Genomic DNA, 18,510 nt, shown 5'->3' with positions numbered 1-18,510 from the left:
ATTATATAATCTATTTTATGTGGTACCAATAGAATTTAGAGAGTCAATTAAATTTTTTATATAAGTTTTAAATAATTAAGCTGTTAATTATTGTAATGTATAGTATTACTTATATTATTTTTAAATATATTTAAATATTATATGTTAGGTTTTTTATCCTAATTTATATGGCATTGATAGAATTTAAAGTGTCAAATAATTGTTAATTATTGTAATAGATAATATGGAGTATTTAAGTCATTTATAGTATAGTAATTAATATATAATATGTAGTATTTAAGTGTTATATTATGGAATTTGAGAAGTTATTGAAATTTTTATATGATTTTAAAAGTATTTTAAATTCATAACTATATATTTCAATGTACAAGATTTTGATAAAATAAAATCTTTAAAGTTAAATTATAATGTTTTTGAAATTTAAATTATTAAAACATATATAATGATTTTATAGAAAAAATAATATCATATAAAATTAAATGAAAAGGATAATAAATTCAACTTTTACCATGATAAGGTTAAAAAATATTATTTAAGTGGAAGGAGGTGGGGCCCACTTATATATTTTATATAGTAAGTATTGGACATTTGTAATGATTTAATTGGAACAATGATAGTAAATCCTAGACTCTTCTAATATATAGTAATATATATATATATATTCATTGACTTTGCATTAATACCTTTTTTTCTATTCTTATATAAAAGGATGAAATCTTTTGATTTTATGATTTGGTATCTGATAGTGAGTATCTTGTCTTGATTCTATTTATGGGATTCTGAAGAAATTCATGGCACTTTGATAGGTATGTATTATTTAATTTGGAGTTCAAATTATAATGTAATTTTTTAATGTGTCAGAAATTTCATCAAGGAAATTCAGAAAAATAATTTATTTTATGTATTTTAGGAATTTCAACAATTTTCATATACATGATAATCTTTTTTTTAATCTATGCAACAGTTTTTCAATAAAAAGAATCAAATTGAAACTCCTTCGACAGAGATCAATATTAGAGACGGAAGACAAAGTAGAAAGTATGAATTCAATGAAGCTCAATCACTTTAGTCAAAATCGTGTGTTTGATCTCAAGCAAAATGTGGACCATAGATGCCTGCCAAATATATGCAAGATAAAAATGTGTTTTTTTGCTTATAAAAGACTAATGTTAAAGATTTGTACAGAAAACAAGTTTTATTAATTTTGGCTGTTTTTGTTTATCAATTTAGCAATTTGGTGGATTAAGCATATATTGCTTAATGTGACCACTTAAACATGTCTACAATCCCATTTAATTTGTTATATTATAATATACTGGTCAATTCAATAAGCATTATTATTTTGTTGTTAAATATGTCTATATGTCCAGTTAAATATTTTGTTTGAGCGAAAAAATCTATCGAAAACAAACTTTATATTATTTAATAAACTTAAATATGATAAATCAACCTTGGTTCTACAATATATATATTCGCTACTTTAATCAAATTCTTTTATCGATTATTTCGTCTCGATTTCAAAAGAAACAAATGAAATACAAACAAAATAATAACTCTATATACAACACAAATCAATTGAGGTTCTAGAACGTCTATATATTTTTGGCCAACTTAGTCAATTTTGAGTTTATTTGATTTAATAAGCACATATGTATTTGTGTTTACTCAATACTTGGAAAAATTATTGGAGTTTTTAAATTTTCTTTCGCAATTTCCATTAAACACTTTCATTCACATAAAAATAAATAAATTAATATAATATATAGTTCGATGTATATTAAATCATATGACATGATATAGATGATTCTATCATACTATTATCATGAAGCTTTACTTGTAAAATTTAACTTTTATGACAACAAATATTTTAAAAACGGAATTGAATAGTGATCAACAAACGCTATCTCATTGATATCATACCCATATAAAAAAAAGTATTACTACAATATTTTTTTTAGTTCCCCATGTCTCCACCCTTCTTCATATGCTTCCATATTATTACTACTAGTTAGGTACTGCTAATATTTTTTATATCTTCTTCTACTAATCTAATGTTTTCTTTTGTTGGAATACTCAATTATGCTCACTACAATGGGAACAATTGACATAAATTATGAGTGCATAGGTTATAGGTAATTAAAGATTATTATTATAGTGGATTAGTTTCAACATTGTGCAATGGTGGCAATGACACATGTCTAGGTGCTAAAGGCAGTGACACACCTAAAAAAATGTAGATACATTTTCAAATTACTGAAGATATAATTTTATAAAAAATAATAATATGAAAATCGAGAATTAGAAATAAAAGGATAGCAGATAGTCGATTGTTATCGTCTTTTAGGCTGGGAGAGGCAAGAGGCTGCTCATTTTCTCCTTATTTGGTAGCATTAGCTAGTACTCAACTATTCGTGTAGTATCTTAATTATATTCTACATCATTTTTACGATTAGGTTTTTTTTTTTGCTCTATTTATTTTACTTTTTTGAGTGAGAGTTTATCGGAAATAATTTTTCTATCTCATAAAAATAAATATAAGATTTATAATATAATTATTATTCTTTGAAATTGAAATATAACTTTAACGTTATTCCGCGAAGATATATATATTTCTCCTAAATTTAATATAAAAGATTTTTTTCCCCACAAAATTCTAAGATATGGTCCAACAAATGTCAGCATTTTATTCATTTTCAATCGAAAAATTTATTCTCGACATTAGAATAATGACAATAATCATATTCAAATATGTATAGAGTAAATTATCATACTTAATTTTTAAAATCTAATTTTGACCAATTTCATGCTCCTTGTAATTATTAATTTAATGATCTTTTCCTTCTAATTAAATTGATAGTTATCTCTTATAATTAAAAAAAATTACTTTCCCCCCAAGTCATTAGATATTTCACACTTCCAAAAATAAAATTATTAAAACTTTAGAGTAAAAAAAGTTGTAAAATAGCTAGGGTGGTCAAAAGTGTACAGTTGCTAATAGTTAAAGGACTCAAAAGTAAGAATTAGTCACTGAAAAATTAACACAAGAAGTCCCTCTTTTTCATCAATCATGTCTGAAACCGCCCTATTCGAATTTCTCTTTGCATTTTCTTCTCAGTTCTTCACACACACACATATATATAAAACCCATAATCTGAAATCCAATTGCAGTGCAACACTATTATTTCAATCGATAAAAGCAAAAAAGAGGGAAAAAAAGGAAGAAAGAATAAGGAAGTAATCGGAATCATGTCTTCCCCTAGCAAACGCAGAGAGATGGACTTGATGAAACTGTAAATTGAAACTCAAATTTTGATTTTTTTGTTGATGGGTTGTTTTAGTTTTGTTTGTGTTTAAGTGGGTATTCATTTTCTTGGAAAAATTTAGGATGATGAGTGAAGAAACTGTAAATTGGAACTCAAATTTATGATTTTTATGTTGATGGGTTGTTTTAGTTTTGTGTGTGTTTAAGTGGGTATTCATTTTCTTTGGAAAAATTTAGGATGATGAGTGAAGAAACTGTGAATTGGAACTCAAAGTTGTGATTTTTTTGTTGGTGGGTTGTTTTAGTTTTGTTTGTATCTAAGTGGGTATTGATTTTCTTTGAAAATTTTTAGGATGATGAGTGACTACAAAGTGGAGATGATCAATGACGGAATGCAAGAATTTTTTGTGGAATTTCATGGACCCAAAGAGAGTAAAAATCAATTTCTTATACCATTTCTGAGTTTTTTGGGCTCATTTTTGTGGTTTTTTCTGTGCAAATGTGTGTGTACTTTATTTATATATCTGTGATGGGTTTTTTTCTCTTGTTTCTGGCTTTGATCTTTCTTGGTCAGCTGTGTTTAGTTTATATGTTCTTGATTTAGCTGTAAAGATAGGGACTTTCACTTAAAAGAAGATTAATTTTACACCCAAAGACTTGCTTTTGTGTGAATAGTTTGGTTTATGTTGTAGAGCTCTGTCAATTCATCAACTATGCTTCTATTGCAGTTGGGTCAGCTATATGAATCCGTTATATTTGCTCCACTCTATTCATATCATTTCATTCATGTTGTAGAGAACTGATCACATTAATCTATGTTCACTTGTGAATTAGCGTTTTAGACAACATTTGGAAAAAAACATTTGGGAGTTGTTCTTGCTGCTACTGAATTTAGATTATGTTCAGATTGCAAAATAAGAACCCTGTTCTTGGTATGAATCTTTGTAGTAGCTTCAGCCTTCATGTATTTCATAGTTTACTGCGCCGATAGTTATTGTATGCAAGATTGTTGATTTTTCTGAATTAGGATTTAGTGACAGCTGCTTGCTTTTTGAGATTTTTTTGGAAGTTTGATCACAAAATGTGACTGTCTTTGATTGTTTCTAACAATCTTGTTTCTTGATGGTTACAATAGGTCCTTACCTGGGAGGTGTGTGGAAAGTGAGGGTAGAGCTCCCAGATGCCTATCCTTACAAGTCACCATCCATTGGTTTTGTTAACAAGATTTACCATCCGAATGTGGATGAGATGTGAGTGATGCTGCAACTATCTTGCTTATTTATTTCATATTTTGGCATGGAATTTGACACCGATGAAAGACTTTTCTAAATCTACATTTTCATGTTCTTTGAATTCCAGGTCTGGTTCAGTCTGCTTAGATGTTATCAATCAAACCTGGAGCCCCATGTTTGGTATTTTGGCATTCTTCAGTTTCCCGTCCTTTTAAATTTCTGCTACTCCTTGTTTGAGTGATACTTCTGGGTTCAATAGTTTTATGTTTATCTTTTTCATTTTTGCAGATCTTGTAAATGTTTTTGAAGTGTTCCTTCCCCAACTCCTTTTATATCCTAACCCATCGGATCCCCTGAATGGAGAGGCTGCAGCTCTCATGATGCGCGATCGTACTACTTATGATCAAAGGGTGAAAGGTAATAACCTCCAAATTGTCAATCTAGTACTTGCAGTGGATTTGACTCGCATGATGCCTTAAATGTGACATATCCATATTTTAGCTGCCTTGCCTATCACCAAATTTTATTTGCTGCTTAGTATGCAGTGTAATGGGTTGATTGAGTGAGCTCGTCTGATATATCGGAAGCTTTACCAAAATATCTTATGTAGAGAATTTGGTGTTTACCATGAAACTTATTTTTAGTTAAGGACATGTATGTTTTTCTTTCAACTGAATACTTGTATTTGGTTAGTGATAAGTCTGATATAGAAAATTTCTAGATTTAGAGAACCTGTAATTTGCCGTAAAAGACATGTGTTAGTATTTATAGCTTTAGCTGTGAATATTGGAATGTAGTGGACGAAATTGAACGTGATAGATGTAAAGAATTCATACAGAGGCCCCCTATCCCCTGGAGGTAGAAATCTAGATGCCTTTGGCTCAAGGAAGGGGACAGAAACACCATATATTTTCATAAGATTAGATCCAAATGCATAGATAGACTTCTGGTGATTATTGAAGATAAGGAGGCAATCAAAAGGAAGACATAGGAATTCTTTGAAAGCTTATATACTAATCAAGAAAGTTGGAGGCCTTCTCCCCATTTTGATGGAATTGCCTGAGAAGAAAGCAACACTCTAGAAATAGCTTTTGAAGAAGAGAGAGTGTTAGCAGCCATTAAGTCAAGTGCCCCTGGGCATGATAGGTACACTATGGCTTTCTGTCAGTGCTCTTGGGTCTTTATGAAGACAGATTACTAGTAGCTATGCAGTATTATCATCAACACTGCTGAAGGGTTAAGTCCTGCAACGCCTCATTCATAACACTTATCCCTAAGGAAAAAAAGGGCAATGGAGCTCAGAGATTATAGACCAATTAGTTTGATTAGGAGCATATTCAAGATCATAGCAAAGGTTCTTGCAGATTGGCTGAAAGGAGTTATGGGAAACTGGTCTTAAATCAACAGAATGCTTTCATGAAAAGGGGGGCAGATCACATATGTCTCAGTCATAGCAAATCAGGTGTTTGTTTGACAATTGAAGAAAGGGAATGTTGGATTACTATGCAAACTAGATGTTGAGGTAGCTTTTGACCAATTGAATTGGTCTTATCTCATAAGTCATATCTATTCTAAGGCACATGGGGTTTGGTGACAAGTGAATAAACTGGATTGAATTCAACATCTCTATGGTGAAGTACTCAATCATAATCAATAAGAACCCTGTAGGATTCTTCTGCCCGCAAAGAGGACCAAGACAAGGTGACTCCTTTTTCACCTTTTCCCTTCATTCATTGAAGGGCTGAGTAGAATGTTGGATAGAGCAAAACAACAGCATTGACTAAATGGTTTTGATATAGGAAGGGACAGAGCAGTCAACATTTTGCATCTACTTTATGCAGAAAGAGAGCAGGTCCTCTATCTAAACCTTACATAGCTCATAGATGAAGCAGTTTAAGTCTTCGTATCAACATGCTCAAGAGTGTAATGTTCCCTGTTAATGAGGTGCAAAACATAGATGATCCGGCAGGCATATTTGGTTGGGTTGTAGTACTGGAACATTCCCAACCACATTCTTGGGTCTCCCATTAGGGGCCAAATACAAGGCAGTGTCTGCTGTTGAAATGTTTATGGAGATGCATCAGTGAGGACAGGGTACTGTGGAAGGAAGTCATTGTGACGAAGTATGGTGAAGCTAGCCCCTGGTGCACAGAAATGGTAACTGATACCTATGGAATGGGAGTGTGGAGAACAATTAGGAACTTATGGAAATCAATGGAAGCCAACATCTGCCTCCAGGTTGGCAATGGTGCAAGGACAAAATTTTGGAGAGATAGGTGGATTGAACAAACTTCTCTAATGGAGGCATTCCCTGACCCATTTCGTTTTTATGTAGATCCTGAGGTGACATTCCAGGAGTGCTGGTCCATACGGGTGGGATATCCCTTTTAGGAGGCTTCTAAATGCTTGGGAGATGGAGAGGGTACCCTTGTCACTGGGAAAATAGGGAAATTTTCTATCAGTAATACAGAGGCTGATGAGCTCTCTGGAAACATAATAAAATGGGATAATACGTAAGAGGGGTTCAGGTGAATAATGAGAATGATCAATTCAAGTGAAATTACTTCTGGAAAAGCAACATACCTACCAAAGCGTGCTTCACTTGGTTCCCAGGTGTTCTCTGTGTATGGTGACTGAGGAGAAAAACAAGCACCTTTTTTGCATTGCAAGTACACTGCTCAGCTGTGGAATTTGTTTCTCAACATCATCAGCAATAGCTGGACCATGCCTGAGCATACATCAGACCTTCTTAGCTGGCTGGACAAGGAGGGGGGAGGGAGGGGAATAAGATCCAGAAGAGATGGTGGAGAATGGATGTTTTGAAGATAGTTCCGTTCCATTCACAAAATTAAATGGAATTGTATTAGATCTTTACTTTTTTGGTGTAAACAATTATGTATAGAGGATACTGTCCAGATTATAGACCTGAAAGCGAGCCTGTAGTTTATGTATTTTTGAGGTGCCAGCATATCTGTAATGCTGAAGAATACAAACTTACGAGATTTAAAAGGAAAAAAAGGCAATTGCCGCATTTGTGTATAGTAAGTTGGAGGACAAGATGTAGTTTGAAAAGGAAACAACATGAGAATCTATTTAGCATTTATGAATCAGATGTTAGAGCAAGAGAAGCAGATGATGCTCTGTTCATATATCCTTTCCTGTGGTAAGAAAACTGAGAAAAGAAACTTTTTTTTTGCCGATGGTTCTCATTCAAATGTATCTGTCAGATTTAGAATTAAATCCAAATGTAAATGAGAAATTTTACCATCTTGTTGCTTTTAGCTTTACTTTTCCCTTGTTACCAATTTGTTCCCGTTACTGTTACTCTTAGCTACTGGCGCCAACCCACAAATGGGAGTAACTTTTTTTTAAGTCCCAAAAGAAAGCTCTAATCAAGTGTGTTGTTTTTGGGGTTATCTCAGATATACTACATCTCTTATTCCCTTGACGTGCTGGGAAATTGTGTTCTTGGGGACTATGTCTTCGCTATATCTTGAATCATTAGAAAACGGATCTCCACTTTAACAAAATCGACAGCCATCTTTTCCTTTGTATCTGTTGATTGCTTTTCTGTTTGTCCATCAGAAATATGGTATTCCTTGTCTCAGTTCTTTATTTTGTCAAAGAATTTCAGTGATGCTGTTATAACACCTGTAGGTACTCTTTACTTATTTTGTATCTCATTGCCCCGGTTGCAAAAGTTTTGATTGCCCATAGTTTGCATCTTTTATGTATTCAACTTTGTGCTGTGATTATGTGCCCTCGTTTCCAAATTATCGAACTTTTTACTTCAGTTTATGTTACCTCATTACTTATGGCCTAAATATTTCTCAGAGTATTGCGAGAAGTACGCGAAGAAAGAAGATGCTGGGGCTCCACCTGAAGAGAAATCTAGTGATGAAGAGTTGAGTGAAGAAGAAAATGTCTCCAGTGATGATGAAGTTGCTGGAAAAGCAGATCCCTAAGGGATTGGCACATCATGGACAATATTATAACCCCCTTCAATGTCTGTACATGATATCAACTTCTAAACCTATCTTGTCCATGGTTTACTTGAAGAAAATAGTTCTGTTTCTTCTGTCAATCTGAATTGTACTGTTATTGTGGTTACATTGTGTCCTGATTCCTCAAAAGTTCATCTGAACCTTTAGACGTAATTTGATTTCTGCACTTCTATATATCTATATATCTAGATAAGAATCAAGCGGCAATCTGTTGAGCGGTGGGTCTGTCAGAAACTACCTCTCTATCCCACAAAGATAGAGGTAAGATTTGTGTGCATTCTATCCATTCCAGACCCGACTTATGGGATTACATTTGATAAAGTGTACCTATTTAGTACTAATGCAGCTTGTCAACTAATAGCTTGTCAAGAGAGGGGAAAGAGGGGAAGATATGAGTAACAAGTCTTGACAAAAAGTTTCACACTGCCAATTCATGAGGTGTTATCAGTTAGAAATATGCGTTTGTCACATTCTTTGCGTTTGTCCTTCTATGTAATTGATGTTTATCTTGTTCTTTTAACACCTTAGACATCATTTACAGTTCGATGCATTTGAATGTCTACCGAAGACATGATCAAACTATCTCAAGCTATTAGCTTCCTTAACAAATTACATGACTTATAATCTTGTCAAATCTTACAACATGAACTTAACTCTTAACATTCTAAAACACTCCATCTTTGGAACAGACTTGGCATTATAGGTACTACATTCACATCTTTGAGTAAAGAAGATAACAAATAAGATGGTGCTTTGAGTTAAATGATAAAAAAAGGTCTAAATTTTGAATCTGCCACTAGTTACCAGAGTCTAGCCCTATGGCGATGACAATTACATGGGCTCTAGGGGCAGGCTGACTGCTGGAGGTGCCTCTTTACTAAACTGGAGAGAAATAAAGTTTTGAATTTCAACATTATATTTGGACATAAACCATCATCCCAGGCATTCACAGCATGGATGTATACCATAACATGAATCTGCATGTTGTTCACACCCAAGCACTGCTGCTGAAAATAGTTCACGTGCTACGCTAGCTTACCATGTCTCTTGAGTAATAATAATGCCCGTGTTTTCTGAATCCTTGACATTTTCAACTAGTATGGTACAAACTTCACACTGAAACTTTGGAGAAGTTATCCATCTTGACATAAGAATGAAGAAGCAGTGTTTTATCTTCAAACAAAAAGAAGTTCAGATATAGAAGATGTTAAATGAACACAAAACAAGAATGCAGTACTCGTTACAAACGGCAAAAACAACAATTTCACATAACCTCCTCTTCTCTGGATCCGTCATAAGACCAGTTAGCAACGACTATGATTTCTTTTCTAATTCTGCTTCCTTGACTTCATGACGCCCGGTTCAGACAGCATGAAATGTTGAAGCAATCTAGTGGGATTGACTAGACAAACTGTCCTAGGCACCTAGCTTTGAAAATCTAATCAGAAGAGACATACTACAAGTATTGGGCAAACTCCAAGAAAAGGGCAGCAATGAACTGCACAGGTGTTTCTGGACAAGTATAGACTTCAGTGGTCAAAGAGAATGAGTGGATGACAATGCATTTACTTCCATGTAGCCAAAGAAAAGAAGAATATTGCAGAGGTCGATAATGTTCTAATTTTTGTGATAATGCAGCTACAATTCTAAGTCTTCCCTCTTGGATAAGAAGACCGAAAACACCAGGCAAGGAAAAAATGTCAGCAACAATAGAGAATCTTTCTTTTTTAGCTTTTGTGCATGCATAATGCAATTGGCGCTGCAGATTTTCTCTAAAACATCAAAAATATGACTATTGAAATCTAGTCTAGATCATAATACTCATTGGAAAGAATTTTTCTAAAAGCTCGGTCCCTGCAAAATCTAAGAACCAGCTGATTTTCAAGATAAATCAAACAAATGATAAATATAATCCTGACGATGCATCTAATATCTTATCTGGAACTCTTAGAGACATTTGAAGAGTAGTTCAAAGATAACTAACTGTTTCACAAAGATAATTAACTGTTTTTCACTCCCAGGTTCAAAAATCTTTTAGTGGCAAGATTGATCTAAAGAATTTGGTCAACTAGCAAGACATCTCCAATTTGTGTACTTTTGCTGAAGTCATTTAGTGAGTTTTGGAAATAGTGATGGCACATATCACAGATGCATAGATAATAGTCAGCAGCAACAATTATAAGGAATAGAAACATTTTTCTTTTTCTGAAAAAAAAGTGAAATAGAAACATATTAGGAGCAAATGTTATGGCGTTAAAGTCTTACCTTGGCTCATTTTCAAGTGATTGGACTCTCAACTTCTGACAGTTTTTGCCACTTTGAAATGTCTCGAAGTGCCGAATATCTTCTGCACATATCTAAGCCAGCCAAGTTCTCACACTAAGCCGTCAGGTGCATGAGGTTCTTGAAGCAACTGAATTATATTTTTTGTTTCTTCCCTTTTGAAGCGGATATAATTAATCAACCATGCCACAACTCCATATTGGCTGGATAAGCTATATGCAAGCTGTTTAGTCCTTTTGAGAAGGCAATCTTCCTCTAAGGTTTTTTCCTTTTGAAGAGGATAATGATATAAAATCCTCTACCCACGGAATACTTAACAATTAAGAACATCCAGTGGCTGATTACACTATTTCCATACCTTATTAATAGAAGAAATAAGATCTAACAAACAGCAAGCGGAAGCAAAAGATATCATATGAACCATCAACAATAAATAGGAAGCAGGATAAGAATAGCAACATCATAAGCAAAAATAGAAATGAAATTAGCATATCAAAAAGAAATGGAAAGAATTTGAATAAGATGTATGGCTCATTAATATAAAAAAATGCTATCATTTGAACTGTTAAACCAGCTTATTCCAATTACTTTCTATAAATCTAGCTAAACTACAACAATTAACTTCTATTTGATGTATGATTTTGAACACTAGCAAGGAGTCTTGTAAGTTTACTGAGCGTTTCATGAGCAGATATGGTTTCTGGATGGTCCTCACCGCAGATTGAAGTTCTAATGAAAATAGCCTTCCGGATTAAATCATCACCAATATCAAACTGTCCACCCCTTAACATTAGCTTTGCCCTGATTTCGAGCACTGTAGCTCTTGATAAAGCAAGTTCCTGCCAAAGGCAAGGGTTTAATTGGGCACTTGTCTGGATGGGTCTCCAACAAAGGGATTTATCCAACCACTTGTCAACAGGTGTGACAAATGCCTGATCTGCCGCTTCTAATGCATCTGTACAACGCCGTAGAAGTTCTAAAGCAGCAGCACAGCGTGAGAATGTAATAAATGTTCGAATGGCAAGTGGGAGAATCACCTCTTTCACAAGAAACAACAATTCGGAAACTTTAAGCTCAACTATCATGGGGTCACTCCCAAATCCGAAGAGCAAAAAGCATGCTGCCCATATGTGCTCAGAGTGCTGGGCTATTAAACCGCGAGTAATAACAGCTTGTACTGTGGCTTGTGCAACTCCAGTGACCCCTCTTTTTCGAGCATACATTTTGATAAGCTGATGGAACTGAATGTAGCCTTCCTTTCTACAAGTCCTTGCAATGTTGAATCTCAACAAAAGTGAAGAGGCTTCTGCCTCAGATTTTCTAGCATATGATGATGTGAAACCACAAGTTAAAGAGCATAAAACTTTCTTCAACATCCTCTGACGTGGGTATTTCTCTGGTATCTTGTGAGCTGCCAGAGCTAATAGAGAAACTGGAATAGGTGATGGAGCAAACCAACCGCTTGCAAGGGCCATTCTTGTTGCTAGACTTCTTGGTCCATCAGCATGGTCAAATATTGAGAAACAAACTTCAAAAAGTTGCAAAAGGAAATTGTTTCGCCTCAGTGGATGGTTTTCCCGACGAATATAGATTATTTCCTTCATAGGCATACGATTGATGGTATCCAAAAGCCTACTAGGATTTATAGGAAGTTCAGAAAGAATTGCTCCAACAATGGCAAGGCCAAGTGTCAGTCTTTTAAGTTTGTCCTCAATAACTCGCAAGGCATCAATTTCAGCAATCGGGTAATCCTTCACAGCACCCTGCATCAAAGACATTGCCTCAATCTCCGACAGATAATTGAGTTTGATAGGATCCATATTCATAACCCGAGAGAGGCGCGTGGATATGAGAACATGTGTTTCACCCCCAAAACGGGGAAGCAAATCCATTATAAGTTTATGGTCCCACCAGTCCTTTTCACTCTCCAAGTTATCAATTATCAGCAAGAATGGAATGTCTCGCATGAGTTCTTTCCTAACCCTAGCTACAGCAGCCTCTTCTTGCTCCTCAAAGCTCTTAATCCTGCTTTTATCAGGTGAATTTTCTACCCCGACATCAACTTCTAAAAACGACCACAAGTTCAAGTAGTTTTGTCGAACATATCTGCTTTCACCTCCAATCCAAAGGACCATTTTGTAGCGCTGATGGAATTGATAAGCATACTCAAGCAGTAGATCTGTCTTGCCAATTCCTGGTTCCCCAGACACACAAGCAATGCCCTTTCCATAGACAACTTTCAAGGAGTTGTTTCGCCTTCCATGTTTCTTAGAGTTCCTCGGTTTTGGTGCATGCTGTTGGGTTTGAGAAACTTCAGCATTTAGCATTTCAATTTCTTTCTCAGATTCCTTCCATGTCACTGGCTCTTTCCCTTTCCTTTTGTTGTCACTAGGACGCTCTAACCGTCTTTCGTTGATTGAATTACTCCGACTCCAACTAATTGTCAAATTCCTTCGCTTGGGTCTAGCCTTTAGTTCAATATAGTCTTTCTCTGCATCCCCACTAACATCACCAAAAAGCCGAAACTCAAGCTCAGATAGCTCCTTCTTTCTGCCGACAAAATTCTCATTTCGAGGGAAAGGAAACTCCTCCTTTTCTGCCTTCTCCCTCCACTTGGATAGTCTGTCCACAACACTTCGCCTCCCTAATCTTAAGGCCAATAGAGTTACAGCCCTCAATATGCATTCCCTCCACTTGCCATCATGAGCCTCTAGCTTCCACTCATCGACACGCAAAAGACCATTGACAGCATCTCTCCACTCCTTCTCCAATCCCCCATAAAGTAGCCAAAGTTCACCACCATGTTTTTCCCAGTGCTCTCCTCTTCTCTCAATTATATCTCGCACAAGGCAATCCTCTGGACTCAGATCGAAGTACACTGGTACCAAATTCTTTTTGCTAGCGAAGAAGCGCAGCTCCTCTATGGTATATGGATTCCTGAATGATTTCTTGGTTAAGATCACAACTCCGAATGTACAAGCATCCATTACTCTCTCAACCATGCCATGCTTTCTAGTATTTTGGCACCTTGATCTGTCAGTAACAAAGCAACTAAGACCTTGGATTTCTAGCTCAGCACGGAGCCAATTCATGAATCTGAGCAGTAAAGGTTTGCGGCCATGAAAACCAATGTACACATCACAGCTCCTCACTCTGTTGGATAGGGAGGAAGTCGATGTTGGAGTAACACAAGTTTCCTGCGTCCTTCCACTCTTTTTCTGCTTTCCTTTAGGTCGCAAATATTCATGTTCAGGTCCAACATTATAACTCGCTATAGTGCTCTTAGAATTTGACGTCGAAGAAGATACAAAATCCAACTTCTGGAGATCATTCGCGGCACTAGCTAATGCAACAGGATAAGCATCTGACAATCTAGCATTTGCAAATGATTCTGGACCTAAAATGCCCAAACTAGCATCTAAGGCAGCAGAGGTAACATCACTATCACGAAATTGATTATCCGAGCATGCTGATACCAGGGACTTGGGTGATCTAGGAGAGAAGAATGGCGACTGGTTCGCAGAAAAGAAAGTCGACGATGAAGAAGAAAGGTTTCTTGATGTTGTGCTTGGTAATGAGCCAAATCTGGAGCTTTCTTCCCGGAGATCCATGGTTAAAACTACTCACTCCCATTCACAAGAAAATTTCATGCATTCCAGGAAAACAGATAAACCTCTGAAATTGAAAAAAAAAATCAAAATGTCAGTGAAGGGACAATCTCCATTCATAAAACTGCAAACTGTATGCAGCCATAAGAACAAAGGTAAACTTAGGTCTGCCTAATTTTTATATTATTTTTTTCAAACTGGACTTAGGTCTGCCTAAATTTTAACTAGGTTTTCCAAATGAAGATTGCTTTATTTTTCAAAAATGCAGGATACCATACTGAAAAAAGAGAATTAGTTAAAGTGATGCCATATCTAGATTAACATAAAAGCATTAATGTCTAATACTAATTTGTCATTTGACTCCATAATCCACATTTAGCAATGAAGTAAAGATAATTAATGCTCCATTACAAACAGAAAACCTAGAAGGGAAACAAACAGCCTTCCTAAATCTGTAGCAATAGATCTACAGAAGAATTTAAAACCACAAAGCATTTTCTTCAAAACCACAATTTGAACAATACAACAATGCAAGCCTCTAATTCTACAATAACTCAGATCCAACATATACTTACTTGAAGGAAAGTTAGCAATGATGGTGTCCAAAGATTCAATCTTTTTTCACTTCAATCACCACAATATGTCCAAAGATTCAATCTTTTTCACTTCAATCACCACAAAATGTCCAAAGATTCAATCTTTTCCCCTTCAATCAACACAAAAGACCATTCTTTTATAAACCAATCTTAATCCCAATAAAATAAAAACCTAAGTGGCATCCACAACCAATATCTTCTTGAACCTGTCAAAACAAAATAAACTATAAATATTCAAACACATCTACTAACCACCAAAAAAAACATTTTAAAATGAACATACATGTACAAAAACACACAATACATACTTGTACATGGATCAAGAAGTCACATAGAGGAAAATAAGTTCAATATTAGCAACTAGAGAGAGACCCAAGTTTGAACAAAAGGAAGAGACAAAAGAGTAAAGATTTGATTGATGAGAAAATGAAAGAAAGGAATGAATGGGAAAATTGATTTACCTTTTTCAAGAATAACTAAAAAGGGTTCAGTGTGTTATTGAGATGACAATGAAGCTGTTTGTTTCCTTATATATTTTTCTTTTCTTGATTTTTTTTACGAAGACTCAAACTTTACTCAATAACTCAAAAAATTTATACACAAAACTTTGAAAAGTTCATTTTTTTCACACTACCCATCTTACAAAATACTTCATTTATTACATAGGTATGTGTAAAAACTCAAAATATCTATCTTTTTGTGTTAAAAAAAAATTCAGAGGGTACTGAGAATGTGAGCTGACAGGAAAGAGGAGCACCGTTAGAGACGGGGAAGGGTTCTTTTTTCTACTGTTTTCTGCTAATATGTTGGGTTTTGGGGGTGGGGGTGCAGGGGTTTTGGTGGGGTGGTTTTAGGTGGGGGTGGGTTGTTTGACAAAAAATGGGACCCAACAAGAAAGGACGGATCTGACGAGGAATGGTGTTGTCAAAAAAGCCTTTTTTCCAAAGTCTATACTTTGGATTTACAATTATATACTACTGTTGGTAAATATATCAAGGTATCGGGTCGGGCTGACCCAAAATTGGATCGAACCAAATCGGTTTTTGCCCGAGCCAGACCGGCTCATATAGAGGGGTAGGATTGGGTTGGGTTGAGTTATATAACAAATTGGTTGTGCTGATCCAAAAATTGATTGAATCTGATTTTTGCCCGGCTAGACCGACTCATAAAGAGGGATAGGGTTGGGTTGGATTGAGCATCCTCAATAAAATACTATTAGATGCAGAATTGGTCAATTGAACCGGTTCAACCCGATTCAACAGTTAGCTTTAAGTTCATATTTTTAAAAAAAATGGGTCAGCTCAATCCAATAAACTCGGTCTCGCACGAATCTAAGTAAATCATATTAATTCAGTTCCAGTTGGAGACGATCCCCCAACTTGATAATGAACCTGAACTTCAAATTGGTCGAGTTGATTTTTTCTTGAACCAATCATCCGGCTCGGTCTTAAATACATTTAGTATCAATTCAATCTCGAACATGGCGATAATAAAAATTTAATTTACTAAACGAGTTTATAATATAAAGAACAAATAAATAAAGTTGATTCAATATATACTATATATACATTATTAAAAATAATTAAACCTTATATACAATAATAATGTAACTTTTCAAAAGAAGGTAATTGGATGGATCATTTCCATCTTTTAGCTTCACCTCCGATCAGTACAAGAATAATTAAATAGTTGAAATTCTTTCACTTTTCATTAAATATATCGAGTTTCAATTTTTAAAATAAAATACTTTAATCAAGAGAACTTTATATACACTTTAGTGGATAAATACAATAAAAAAAATATTAATTAAGCTAATAAACTTCAGATGCCAAATGATTAAACGAAAGGAAAAAAAAAAGAAGGTATTGACTATTGAGAATCGATTTTCCTCTTGATTCATCGTGGATGTCGGTAGTTGAATTGACACAATGTTATACATGCGGGATGGATTAAAATCTTTTTGGATTTATGTGAATTTTGGCAACCGCTCCATCTCATTTGTCATCCCTACACATAATTAATATTTTTTCACGTTGAAATGACAAAAAAAATAAAAATAAAAATAAAAAATAAATAAAATATATATATATATATATATATATATATATAGTACGTGAATTCAAGAAGGAAAAATCAAAATATTTTTGGAGTAGATAGAGTACTTAATATGGAATAAAAGATGTGGTACTTTATAATTTTATTAGTATTAATATACATGTAGTAATGATGTAATTAAGTTGATGTGGTTGTAGAGCCAACTTTGCTCATAATTCTTGTAATAATTGTTTTGAGTTTAAAGATTTATAGACGGTGTAATTAACGGTTAATCAATTAAAATTTTATTTGTTAATAGTACTTGTAAGTAAACGAAATTAAAACTACAATTATACGTGCCATTATTATTATTAATCATATGGCAACCAAAGTTGTTGTGCTCGTAATTTATTGGACTTTATATTTATTCCATCCAGTTATTGCAATTTTGGTATAAACTTTAATTGTTTTATGTTTCCTCTTTTGATATGGTTGTCATTAATTAATTAATAAAATTATATATGGAATTTTGTTTCCTTAATTTTTTCCTTTTTTTTTCTTCAAGAATTCATAGTGGCATATAATATATTTGACTTAAAATTACAAAATTGAGATCCTATATGCCTTAAACCTTTAATTTTACCTACTATAGTACTAGAATGAATACGATATACACCAAACATGCATACGTAACGTGGAAAAAAAATATCTATAGAGGCTACCAAGATAATTGACAATTTCAACTAATAAAAAGCCTATCAACCTAAAAAAAAAATAATAATAAAGGAGACTTTATATTAATGTTTATGGACCCAAAATTATCAATAAATTCTTCAAGCACGTTAAAATTTTATCTAGAGTCACTCCACTAATTAGAAAACTACATGAGCAAACTATAAAGACATAACTTGTATCCATCCACTTTATATTCATTGAACAATACACCATAGAAAAAAACAAACATACCAATCCCATTATTTGATACATATGAAACTCATACATCAATGATTTTTTTTTCTACAAAATGATTGATATAATTAGATAATATCTCAATATCCAAAAGAACTAGTAAGTTGACTAAAATGACACTACATTTGGTTCTTTCAACATCAGTACAAAAATACACTCTTTTGTTAGTACTTATGGGCACATGCTTCCATGTGAGAAACCATACTATGAATGACTTTTGATCTCTCTTTCACACATATTGATCTTATAACCTTGTACCAAACTCTAGATATTTTTGTTTCAAATATTATTTCTTCCAAAATTAAATCAAAAATGCAAATTTTAACATACTAAATATTCTGGTGATCAAGGGCGGAGCTAGAGGGATGAAATTCAGTATCAAAGACCTGAAAATTTCTGGTGAAAGTTTCTGAAAGAGGTCTATCAAAGTTTTAATATATGGACATATAGTTTGTTGAAAATCCAATCTTTTTCAAAAAGATTTGGTAGAAATTCATGTGTTTTTAGTAGGGAAGGGGGGCT

At 34.1% G+C, this 18,510-nt stretch overlaps 2 protein-coding genes across 4 annotated transcripts; one reads left to right on the top strand and one right to left on the bottom strand.

Moving 5' to 3' along the window:
• Positions 1-3,152: 3,152 nt before the first annotated feature.
• LOC125842576 (ubiquitin-conjugating enzyme E2 5) lies at positions 3,153-8,644 on the top strand. Its single transcript, XM_049521884.1, has 6 exons — positions 3,153-3,290; positions 3,615-3,694; positions 4,398-4,512; positions 4,622-4,674; positions 4,783-4,911; positions 8,329-8,644. Exons 1-6 carry the CDS (start codon positions 3,247-3,249, stop codon positions 8,457-8,459), a joined length of 552 nt encoding a protein of 183 aa, XP_049377841.1. The 5' UTR covers positions 3,153-3,246; the 3' UTR covers positions 8,460-8,644.
• Positions 8,645-11,160: 2,516 nt separating this feature from the next.
• Positions 11,161-15,655, bottom strand: LOC125841856 (uncharacterized). Of its 3 annotated transcripts, XM_049521040.1 has the most exons (4): positions 15,294-15,650; positions 15,093-15,191; positions 14,965-15,051; positions 11,161-14,456 (listed from the first exon to the last, which is right to left on the bottom strand). In XM_049521040.1, the coding sequence occupies exon 4, from the start codon at positions 14,390-14,392 to the stop codon at positions 11,399-11,401; it is 2,994 nt and encodes a 997-aa protein (XP_049376997.1). In that variant the 5' UTR covers positions 14,393-14,456; positions 14,965-15,051; positions 15,093-15,191; positions 15,294-15,650; the 3' UTR covers positions 11,161-11,398. The 3 variants fall into 3 exon arrangements, with proteins under 3 accessions (XP_049376997.1, XP_049376995.1, XP_049376996.1); XM_049521038.1 differs by having other exon boundaries at positions 14,965-15,191; positions 15,447-15,655; XM_049521039.1 differs by having other exon boundaries at positions 14,965-15,191; positions 15,269-15,352.
• Positions 15,656-18,510: the final 2,855 nt, after the last annotated feature.

This window comes from Solanum stenotomum, chromosome 10 (assembly GCF_019186545.1).
Source record: "Solanum stenotomum isolate F172 chromosome 10, ASM1918654v1, whole genome shotgun sequence".
In the NCBI taxonomy this organism is placed as follows: Eukaryota; Viridiplantae; Streptophyta; class Magnoliopsida; order Solanales; family Solanaceae; genus Solanum; species Solanum stenotomum.
Note: the sequence above shows the minus strand (reverse complement) of the source record. Positions and strands in the feature narration are given on the sequence as shown.